Here is an 11418-nt window from a genome sequence, read left to right as displayed (position 1 = left end):
GCCCATAAAAATAACAGCTTATCGGCAAGAAGAATCGTGTCGTGGCACGCCTACCAACTCAAAAAGGCATTAAAATATGAAAACAACAATTGCACACTCTCTGGCAAGGGGTGGATGCTAGGGGGGGTGGTATCCACCTCCGGGGGAAATCAACAGCAGTCTGCGAGAGTCACAGAGTGGCCGACACGCCCCCTTTTCTTCATTGTAGGCGTCAGCCGTTGGCAGCGGCACGTTTTCCTTCGTGAAATTCCAAACTAGCCCCAACCACCCGCAGCATCGCAAAAGGTGAGTCAAGTAAGAGGCTAATCCAAAGATATATAGGTGTATCAGCAGTTGCCCCTCTGCCCCACTGCCCCGCGCCCACTGTCCTTGCCACATCGCTCCATTGTTCCACCACAGGCGAATGAAAGTTGGGGGAGGGATCGGTTTCGTGCGGCGGAGGCCGTTAAAACTTAGTTAGCTCGGCCAGAATTGCAGGCGATATCTCAATTTGGAACTCATAAAAATGGCGAGTAATAGGCCATGTCCAAAGGCGGGAACAGCTATGGAGTACGACTTACCGATACTCTTTAAATAGTTTCAGCCTGTTTTAATAAAGTGATGTATATACTATGGTCTTTGTCTTTAAATAATATTTAGAAAGGTTGAAAGGTGATGGCTTACCAGGAAAATGGCATACTTACCAGGAAAATGGCATACTTTCCCGGGTGCCAATGCATACTTATTTGGCTGTATAGTTCAATAGCTTGGCCGAGAAACCAGGTAACTGAGTAGTCAGTCTCCCTGCAGTCATAGCATTCAGCACTGACATCCTCATTTGGAGACATTAGGTCCGACAAGCCCCACACAAATATCCATAGCCCAAAAAAAAACACCCAAAAACTTAAGCATTTTGGGACGCATTCACATGTTCGAAAGAATCTAAAAGTGGCATCGCAAAATTGACAATGGCAACCAGGCAGCCCACTCCCCGCCAGCTGGCGTACCTCGACGAGCTGAAGATGCGACTCCAGGAGCTGCGCGATCGCCAGGCGTCCTTCATGGAGCAGACGGCCAAGATACTCAGCCGGATGAGCTCCTCCAGCATGGATGCCTCGGACTCCGAGACTCCGGACTCTACCCATTCGACGGAGGCAAATGTGACAGTCAATCCTTCAGCGGGCGTGGGTGCCGGGATCACCAAGGGATCCAAGGGCAATCTTAATATCAAGCAGATGATCCAGCGCTTCGAAGATCTGCGCAAGAACTCTCAGGTAGGTTTGCATTATAATGACAGTAACTATGATTAAATCTCATTACCTTAAACGACGTTCATAGCAAAATTTAACCGACAAGTAGTTCATTTAAGTGTTACTTTCGTCATTTCAAAAATTTCAAACCATTTTTATTAGGACACGATTTATATTGACCAACATTTTTGGATTCAAGCCTGGAATGTCTTTCAGCGTAATAAACTTAAGAAATATTTAAATAAATTGTATATAACCCAACCATGTTTTATTGGAATGCTGAAAGTGGTTACGGGCTTCAAATTGTTTTAAAATCTGTAATGAACTCCAGTCGATCGAGAAGTGCAGCACATCTGTGTAAAATAATGTTTAAAACTATATTATGTATTTCTTTACAGCAGTTGGACGATCTGCCCGAGGTCCCCGAGGAACTGATCAACGTGGATGTGCGCCGCATTCTGAATGGCTACGAGAAACTCATCGAAGAGGGCAACGTTCTGCAGCAATCCTGGTTCCTGCTCAAGAAGTCCACGGAGAGTTGTGCCCGCTTCGCCAGCGCCAATGGCATGAGCTCCGAGGATCGTCCTCCGTTGAAGGCCAACTCTGGCATCGTTGAGGTGTCGTACGTGGCACCAGAACGCAGTCCTCAGGTGGTAAGAGTACCGAAGGTGAAAAAATCTCCATCGCTGCTCTCGAATGTGGTCACCTGTTCGGAGACAGTGGAAAAGAAGGATGGCCCCAAGGATGCCAAGTGGAAAAGCCATTCCCAGGAGTATGGTAAGAGCAACAGAAGACCACAAAAGGAGCAGTCCCATGCAGGTTAATCCAAAGCGTCATCTAAATCATAGGTCATGCGCGTTGGGGAGCCTTTATGCAATTGATCATTCGCCTCCTTCGTCCTTTCCATGGCTGCAATAAGACAAAGAAAAATCCAGGCAAGCACTCTCCTATTGGTACCATTCCCAGCCACCTGCCACCGAAAAGGAAGCCCATCTACTAGGCCTTTTCAATAGCCACCCACACCACACAACCACACAGAACCACACACAACCACACAGAAGAAACACAAGTGAAGATCCAAACTAAGCCAAACCAATCCCCACGCAATCCCACTAAAAATAATCCAATAAAACCGACCCCATCCAACAGACGCGTTAATCAATAGCCAACACCACACGTCAGCGTGTCAATATTTTGCCTAATTAATGTGGCCCGGCTTGGGCGCAGTGGCGCATCAATTTCGGGTGTCAAGTGCAATGAGGGGGAACGATCGCTCTGTGGGTCCCCTTGGTCCGGATCCGGACCCGGACCACCATCAGCTAATGTATCTCTATGGCCAAGCCGATGCCATGGCCATTGCCGGAGACGGAGACGGCGAAGTATGGCAGCAACTGCTGCGCTGACAGCGCATTTTAGTCGCCCATGGAATACCGAAAATAAATCTTGCCCTGTCGTGACACAGAGCGGATGATGCACTGAGCGAAATAATTCCCTAGTCAAATCTATCTTCACTCTACATTGTGTTGAGAATCTGGTAATGGAATATCAGAAGCGGTGAAGAGCCTAGCCAAGATTTTTAGTACATACTATAGCTATTAGTAAGCAATGAAATGGAAATATTAGGAATATTAGATAGACAACACATAATTAACATTTAAAATTCCATGCCTAATATTTTTGCAGTGCACCGAAGGAGTGATACATTGGCCGAGGAGGGTGTAGGAACACTAAAAGCAGCGCAGACAAAATACTCGGCCCCACACAACACGCAACACACACGCATAGCGAGAAGTAAACATTTAAATTTAAATTAAGTGGCTTGTTCAGCATCTCCGAATGCAGCAGCTAATGAGCGGAGGCCCACTCCATGTGGGCGACGGAAAACTATATATACTCGTGCATACATATAGACATATACATATAGATCTCAGCAGGAAGCTTTCACGTTTGGATTATCATCGAAATTGATATATTTACTTGAGCGCATGGCAATATGTCAGATGGCGCTGGAACATGCATCATGGGAATTTGATTAACTTTCCATTCAAAATATTAATTGAGGTTCCACAAGTAAATGACAAAAAAGCGAGTGGGCTTACGAGCAGTATTGTATAGCATGATATTTTAGTATCTGGGAGAAGATTTCACCTGTTAGCTGCTAGCATCCTGCGGGATAAATCAAGCTGCACACATATATAAGCGGCTAATTAATTATAATTAAAGTTACAAGCGCTTAAATCAGAAATAACAAGTCTAAGCTGGAAGGCAAACACGAATTCCAGCCACACCTTTGCCGGCCATAATAAGAAATCATGTTTGGCAATGATTTGTGGCATCGATGCCGGTTTGCTGTGGCGTGGATATACTCGTACATATGGATATATCCATTGGACTGATCGAGAGGTCTGTGTCTTGGAGGCAGCGCCTTATCTGCGGAACAGACACGAGTGGCGATGGCGATGACGATGGCGATGTTAATCAGCGACAGGCGGCCGCATGCAACCTGCTAGATACAAAGATATATGCACATATATAGATTTTTAGATATATTCGAGACTGCTAGCTTGGCGGCGGCTTATGTCCACGGATCATCGAGGGGCAACAAACGAGTTGCAAAGTGGCTGACACCGCGGTTCCAATCCGTTGGCGCTTGAATCGTTTTGACCTGCAACATTGTCCGCCGTTCCGCAGGTGGAAAGACACACAGCCACCAAATGTGGCATGTGGGTATTATTTTGGCCAGTCGACTTCAAGGTCTGCAGCACGCTTTAACCTCTGCTGTTTCTATGGTTAATAGGGTTGATCTTGATTGTGCAGTACATAAATCATAAGCTCAGATCTTGGCACATTCATTTTTTCAATTCTCTTAAACGCAGTTATCTAAGCATTTACATTTTATGTGTGCTTAATAGAAGCCTTCCACTCGTGTTGAAATGCTTTTTAACATGCTTAGCAAAATGATAATAACCTGCCTGAAATCTGTTGCAACGTAGCTCCTGTTTGCCCACAGTGCCACAGTACACATGTACGAGTATTCGAGGCAGTTGGTTGAATAAATAGAATAACCAACCTCTCGGATAATAAACATCCAGAATGTCGACGCCTAGTCAAACATCGGACTCGGAATCTAGAAATCTAGCAATCTAGCAATCTAGTTCCGCGGAATGCCCAACAATTGTAAACTGACATAGCAAACAGTTCTGGGAATTCGTCATCGCACATTTTACAGGGGCGGATACCCGACGAGTGTGGGCGTTGGAGAGGGGGGAGGCAGCGGGTAGCGGCGTGGGGCGCAATGCTCCCTTTGATGTTGCACCGACACACACGTTGGCAGACGTCTGTTCACCTAATTATCACACCATTTGAGGCATCGTAAAGGCGAGGCGGCCAGAAGGCAAAAAGGCAAAGTGGGGGGCACGTGAATTGGTGGGCGGATCGGGAAGCCAAATTCAAGTTTCATTTCGCTGCATTTGTCGTGCATATGGGGCGCATCATAAACCCAAAAATGTGTGAAAGGCGGGCGGCGAGATCAAAGTCCTGCCAGACTTCAACTCTGCGAAATTCAAGGGAATCTGAATGTGTACGTTTTCGAATGGATGGATGGAATGGAAAATTAGAATTTCCAAAGCTATCAACCTGGTTCGAAAGTTAAGTCTGAGAACAATGTGTATTCAACCCAAATATGCAACTTAAATATTCCCTTCACTTACTTATGAATAATTGAAGTTCCCAAAGGCATTTATCACGTTTACCATTGCTCCGCCAAACAGGCTCCCATTTGAGATTGCGTTAATTTCAGTGTACAAAGCAAATTAGCTGCAATTCACATCCGTTGGAGGAGGCAGGCAGGGGCTAAGGAAGCGAATTAGAGCTCGGTCCGGCGGGAAATGGAAAATCCCGACCACCGCCAGCTGCACTTGCACATGCAAACTAATAAATTTCATTGATGTGTCTATTTTGGGCTGCCCTCCTCCCAGCTAAAGAGCCCCAAAGTGCCTGCAACGGAAGCAATTTGTAGCTACAAGCTGTAATTTCTGCGTCCCACCCGCTGCACACTTTTCCCCGCCTGTTCCCCGACTTTTCCTCCACTTTTCCAACGCCTCTCTCTTCTGACATTCCTCGACCAAATAAAAAAGACGTCGATAATTCTTGAGCAACGGCGCGAAAATCGGGCAAATTTTCGCTGTCAGTGGTCGGAACCTAATGGCTGGGTGCTGGCAGGGGGAAAGGAGGTGAAAGGGGTGTGTGGTATGCTAGACCTCGTTGGCTTTAGCAAAGCAATTGCTGCACATTTTATTTAACCCTTTTTATGGCCTCATTATGGCCCGAAAAGGAAGAGCGCGGAGTGCAGACAAAATATATATCTTTTCTGCTGAACTGGGGTAGAATGGTACCGGGGCTTTGGGCTTTGGGCTTTGCACTAGAAGCGGGTGCGAAATGTCTGGCGGAAATGAGGCTAGGAATCAAGCAAATAAATGTTTTATAAAATGTTTCCAGCACACAAAGTAACCGAGTGCCTGAGTGCGAGTGCGAGTGAGAGGGAAAGGAGACGTGCCCCAACCATTCTCCAGCCATTAAAATGAAATTTATCGTTCACAATGTTTTATGGTTTTCGAAATTTTCGTGCAAAATGGAGTTACTTGGTAATTTGGACGGAAAATGAATGCTACCAAGCCTCGGGTTCACATAAAATGTTACTTTGTCTCTTAATATTTCCCCAAACACGATTTATGCAAGGACTATTTACTCCATGTGAATATTACGTATATACTATATTTGTGAGCTACTGAAGAATATCTCGTTTTATTATTATAATAACCATTGAAGTTGCAGAATGTTGGCAATTTAAAATGCTCGTTTCAGTACCAACTTAGAGGCACTAAGAGTATGTTTGAATACGAAACTGAACAAATACACTCGAGTAGTACATGAATGCCATAGTTTTGTACAGCCAGCGTCTATCAAGTGAAATCAAATTGTTTTTCTTTCATGCTGGAGCCCGAACGGTCGGTAAATCTCTTCAGCTGAAATTCATATTCCCCGCAGAGAACGAGAACCCGGCTTCACCCCGAAAACGGGCTGGTGTGGGAAATTAATAGCGGCTAAAACTTTCAACTTGGCCAGAGGGAGGTGCTGCCACAACTTGCAGCATCGCCTGGAGCAGAAGCTCACTTACTCATTCATTCAGTTTAGCAGGGGCAAGTTGTGGCCATAAATTTGCGCACAGCGCAAAAGTGGAAAATACACCGAAAAATAGCGGAGGCATGTTGGCAAACCCCAAGCCCAAGCCCCCACCCCGCCCCTGCCACTTTACAGTTGTGTTTTCGGAGTGCAGGATCCTCCTTTGGGGCCTTTGGGACCTGTATCTACTAGCGCACTTTCAGCGCGACGATAAATTTCCAAGGCAAAATGTGTAAATTATAAATACGAGCAATTATTTTAACTCTACTTAACAAATTACCATGCCGTAGCATATGGGGCAAAAGGTATAAATTACCGACTTTTACGACTTGCGGAAATTGTACGGCGACGATGGCGCTGCGCTGCAAGCAGGTTATAACCCGGTCCCTGGCCCTGATGCATGTGTGCGAGAGTATCTGTGTGAGTTGCTCCTGTATCTGTGTGAGTTGCTGTTTTGGCGGGCTCCTGTTTAATTGTGTGTGTAGGTGATTATGCCTAATTGCGTGCAAGTGTGTGTGTGAGCCAGGAGCTAGGATGAAAAGCGAAGGCGTCGACTGCGGCATGTTCAAGGATCCACCTCCGCGTCCCTCTCTCTTCATGTCTCGCAAATTTCCCACCTTTCCACCCGCTTTTCCGCCACTTTCCCCACTCGGTTGCGGTGTAAAACTTTTCGAATCAACTTTTAAGCAGCGCAAATGACGCTGTGGCCGTGTTAGAGGTGAGCAGTGGCGTAGAGGAGACTTTAGAGGGAGTCAACTATGCGGTGGCCATAAGAGGGGGTGGTATCACCCGCACTTGATGACTTGATGACTTGATAACTTGTGCTTGTGTGGCAACGTTACTTGGCAAATTATGCTGAGGGTGCTTGTTTAATTGCGTTATGGTGCGCTAAGTTTCAATTTTAAGCCCAATGTGTAATCAATTTAATGCAAAGTTTATGTTACCTTATAAAAGTTGTGCTACAGTTTAAGTTGTTGAAAGACCAAGATCTAGTAAGGTATTAATTTGCTTGGCTAACCAATTAACCTTCTAAGTAGGCAACAGTTTTAATAATGCCAGATTGAGATAGTTTCTCAGTCCAATTGCAGTTTTTCTTGACATCAAAAATTAGAATATAATATCTTAATACCATCAGTGTCTTGATAGCCCAATATAAGCAACTTGCGGAAACCCTAGGACAGTTCATTCAATCAAAATACTTGGCCCTTCTTTTGGCCTTTCTGCAGCAGGCGTCTTGCATATAAAAATTCGCACAACACGCCAGGCCATTAATCATTTTCGCAAGCAGCCAGCGGGAAGACTTGATTTCATGTTCTTTCTTCATTTGGGGTGGCAGAGAAGCGGGACCTGGCGCAAAAAACAAAATGAATATTTTCTTTACTTCTTACGCAACGCTGGCCACAAGATTGATGTGACATTTGTGCCGGGCCCTCGAGAAATATGGCAGCTTTTGGCAAAGCCCGTCTTCACCCCGAGTTGCCACTGCCACTGCCACTGCCTGGCAGCAATTGGCAATGAAAAATTCTAGCGCCAGCCAAAACGACATTTCAATTCGGAAAGTGCTCGACACCCTCCAGTCGAAGGCCCCAACTCCCAACTCCCATTTCCCTCGGTGACAGTGAGTGCGAGAAATATTGCGCCCGCAGCGAATTTGGGGTTTTGGGTTAACTTGCCTTCGACTTTGGCTCCGACTCTCGACTGCAAACTCAGTTACAGACTCAGACTCAGTTTCTGTTTCGGTTTCGGTTTCAGTTGTAGTCCAACTCTCGCTGGATGGCAGACATCCTGGCACGCCATCTATCATTTCAGCTCTAAGGATTGTTGATGGCCCCCATAAATTATTTTTGCACGCGCTCCCTAAACTACTGCGCCAAAAAATATGTATTTTTGCGCAGTGTTGCGGGAGGGGCTCGGCCAAAAAAGCAATTGCAAAGCGCATTTCATTTACATAACTTAAATACATTTATATCCGCTTTTTTCGTGGTAATCGTTGCAGCTGCTCCATCCCCTGGGCGTTTTATGAATAAAAGAAAGGCGTGACAGCAAAGGGAAATGGCATTGAAGGTTCATCTGACAGGTGATGGAAAATAACTTTGTCTGGTCACAGTACATTTCATATATTCATTTCACACATATATTGTTCTGTTTGCCCGATTTTGCATATCCAGCTGACAAGTTAATTAATAACAGCCGAATTTACTTTCCATTTGCAAACATTTATTCAAAACTGATATGTATTAAAATGTGATATATAATAGTAATTGGTTTAAAGCTGCACACTCATCTACACAGCTGAGACCTTAAATTGTGATGCAGGCTTATATTTGCTTGAGTTGGCCAACCCTTTGCGAGTTCCCAAGAATTAACCCATCAACCCTCAAGCTCAAGCCATTCCGTCCTCACCAAAAATACTTCTAAGAAACTTAGTTTTTGGCAGTGCCTTAAGCGCTTTTGCCGTCGCCTTGGGCATCGGCATCAATCAAATGGGCATTAAAACATATTCCAGAGCCAAGTCAAAACCTCATTATCGTGGCGTGGCATTAATCAGCTGGACACCGACAAGTCACTAAGTCACTGGCCGTTGGTCAACCCCCCGAATGTCTCTATTCTCCCGAATGCCGCATGCCGAATGCCGAATGCCCACACAAATACACTGGAATATTGTTGCGGTCAACAAAGTCCATGGCTTTATTAATTGCTGCTCATTAGCGCTCGGGGCCCATCGATCAAAGTGACCACAACAGCGCCGGAGATATATGTACATGTACGCTAAATGTACTCCCCGTGCATGGGAGTAACACGATGACCCACAGATGCAGATAAAACATAATTTAGTGGCAGCCAAGTGCAGATAAGCCCTCTGGCCGCCGTCGCATTGACAAACTGCAGACAGGCGCCGATGGGCGAGGATGTGGCCTATGGGATATCGGCTTGGGGATTGGGAATCGGGGACTGGGTACTGGGGATCGTGGGATGTGGGATATGGGATATGGGATGTGAAGGGGAAAGTCGGCTCTCCAACTGGCCATTCTTTCTGGGCGCCTCGGAAACTTTGTCGCCATCGGACATTATCGCAATTTCTAATCGAAGGCCCAGCGACCAACGGCAGCAGCAGCGGCAGCAACAACAGCTCATGATTGAAATTCAAGTCCCGCCCAACAACAGCAAGCAACATAATAAATGACCTGCGGCCGCAGCGGGAAACCCGAAAAACAAAAACACATAATACTAGGGAAAGGCAAGGCCGTAATCAGCACTTGTAACTGAAAACCCCCGGCTCAGGAGGATGGGGGCGTCCAGCGGAGTGGATCCGGGAATCGAGCGAGCATGTGTAAAGGTCCGAAAGCGGAGGACACACTAATTAGCGCCCATTGATCATTCGACCCCGGCGCCTGGGTGCGACAACAGAGTTTCTTCCGAATTTCTTTGAACTACCCACGCCGAAGCGAGAACGACTTCGAAAATTCCCTAACTAAACATTTATCTCACAAAAGCACTCCTTTATATATAAAGTATTACTCCAAAATCAAATAAACCTTTCATTTTAATTAGAGCACTCTACTATGTTGATTTCATAAGGCAATGTTCAGCAATATGATTCCAATTTTTTAGCTTACAGTAACATAAAAGTGCCTAATCCTTCTTGAAAGTGATATACCCGATGCTCTGCAGTTTTGAAACGTATTCAATTAAGTCGTTCTTATCCCTCGAGTTTTGTGCCTTTTGAATAATCACCACACTCATAATGATAGTCATCAGAATTTTGTATTCCCATTTTCATAATCGGGGTTGATTTCTCCGCCCACCTCCCCATTGAATCCGCATAATAGAGCCATTTGACCCGCCGGGGGAGGTTGGTGGTGCTGATAGCTGGATGGCTGACAACTTGAAGTTTTAATTGGGTCTCTTGTCGGGCGCTTACTCTGGTGGCGCCCCGCCACGAGGCGTCTCTAATTAACCGCACAAATATGTGGAACACTGCCTCGGTGTCCCCCACCCAGGAAAGCCCATCACGCCACAACTAGAACCGAACCAGAACCAGAACCGGCACCAAACCAAACCAAAACACAACAGAACAGAACAGAGTAGAACAGGACAGCTCATAAACATAATTCACAAACGAAAATTCAATTGGCCACAGCTTAAGCACTCGACTCGGCCATGGTCTTGGACTTGGGCTCTTGTAAGGGCGGTCAAAGTGCCATAAATAAATTAAACCCATTTAACATGCGTCATAAATTTATAAACAATACACCCAAAGCTAATTAGCCGACTCGAAAATTGCTACGACCGTGGCCAAAGTCGAGGATTGAGGGAGGAACCAAAGGCAAGAGGGATGGCCTCATTGTCTCGCTGAGCCACAGTGCAAGTGTTGCCAACTGCGGATGGGATTACTTTCTTTGGGGAATCCTCACTGTAAGTACAGTGGAACGACTTGAGCTCTGTAGCTTGATGGTCAATAAAAAGTTTTGGTTCTCATTTGAATGTATAAAATTGCTGGAAGAGATTTACAAAATGTTTCATCAAAAATAAAATCGTTTTTGTAGCTTACTTGTTATTATGTGTTAAATATTATTATAATTTAATTGTGATTGTTTTAACAAAGTGTTTTTATTTTAGAAACCAACTTTTTATTTCTAGTTCTCTTTTTTTAAACTTTTAATGCTGAAACAGACCATTTTTCAATACGAAATTAATGGTTAAGGTTGCAGGCCACATAAACCACTGCTGTGTGAGCCGAAACCATTTCCCCATCTGGGCGAGAAGAAAAGAGTTGTTTTTTGTTCAGGGTTTCAGTAGTCGAGAAAGCCACAACGACCACAGTTGTCCGTTAGCCATTCGCTTTGGGTTGTCTTTCTTTTTTGGCCGCTTGGCTCTTTGGCTGTTTGGCTGGTCGCTTGGCTGACTTGCTTCATAAATAAAATGAATTCGTACTCAACCCGACAGCCATAAATAATAAAGTGCAAAGCACCACCGTCTCGGCCCACCTCGTCACACCCACTTCAAG

General features: G+C 45.3%; 1 protein-coding gene across 3 annotated transcripts; it reads left to right on the top strand.

The window, feature by feature from the left end:
* Positions 1-797: 797 nt before the first annotated feature.
* LOC6528243 lies at positions 798-2375 on the top strand. 3 transcript variants are annotated; one of them, XM_039371023.2, is made up of 3 exons: positions 802-1253; positions 1628-2006; positions 2061-2149. In XM_039371023.2, exons 1-3 carry the CDS (start codon positions 948-950, stop codon positions 2075-2077), a joined length of 702 nt encoding a protein of 233 aa, XP_039226957.1. In that variant the 5' UTR covers positions 802-947; the 3' UTR covers positions 2078-2149. The 3 variants fall into 3 exon arrangements, with proteins under 3 accessions (XP_039226958.1, XP_039226957.1, XP_002089298.1); XM_002089262.4 differs by having other exon boundaries at positions 803-1253; positions 2078-2375; XM_039371024.2 differs by lacking the exons at positions 1628-2006; positions 2061-2149 and adding an exon at positions 1318-1490 and having other exon boundaries at positions 798-1253.
* Positions 2376-11418: the final 9043 nt, after the last annotated feature.

The sequence above is a fragment of the Drosophila yakuba genome, chromosome 2L, assembly GCF_016746365.2.
Source record: "Drosophila yakuba strain Tai18E2 chromosome 2L, Prin_Dyak_Tai18E2_2.1, whole genome shotgun sequence".
In the NCBI taxonomy this organism is placed as follows: Eukaryota; Metazoa; Arthropoda; class Insecta; order Diptera; family Drosophilidae; genus Drosophila; species Drosophila yakuba.
This window is presented reverse-complemented; position numbering and strand designations above follow the sequence as displayed.

What these genes read in the sequence shown, in the direction of transcription:
- LOC6528243 (XM_002089262.4), top strand. Translation starts at nt 948, where the DNA reads ATGGCAACCAGGCAGCCCACTCCCCGCCAGCTGGCGTACCTCGACGAG. An exon ending in ATCTGCGCAAGAACTCTCAG is followed by an intron (nt 1,254 to 1,627) that starts GTAGGTTTGCAT and finishes ATTTCTTTACAG; the next exon opens with CAGTTGGACGATCTGCCCGA. An exon ending in AAGCCATTCCCAGGAGTATG is followed by an intron (nt 2,007 to 2,077) that starts GTAAGAGCAACA and finishes TCTAAATCATAG; the next exon opens with GTCATGCGCGTTGGGGAGCC.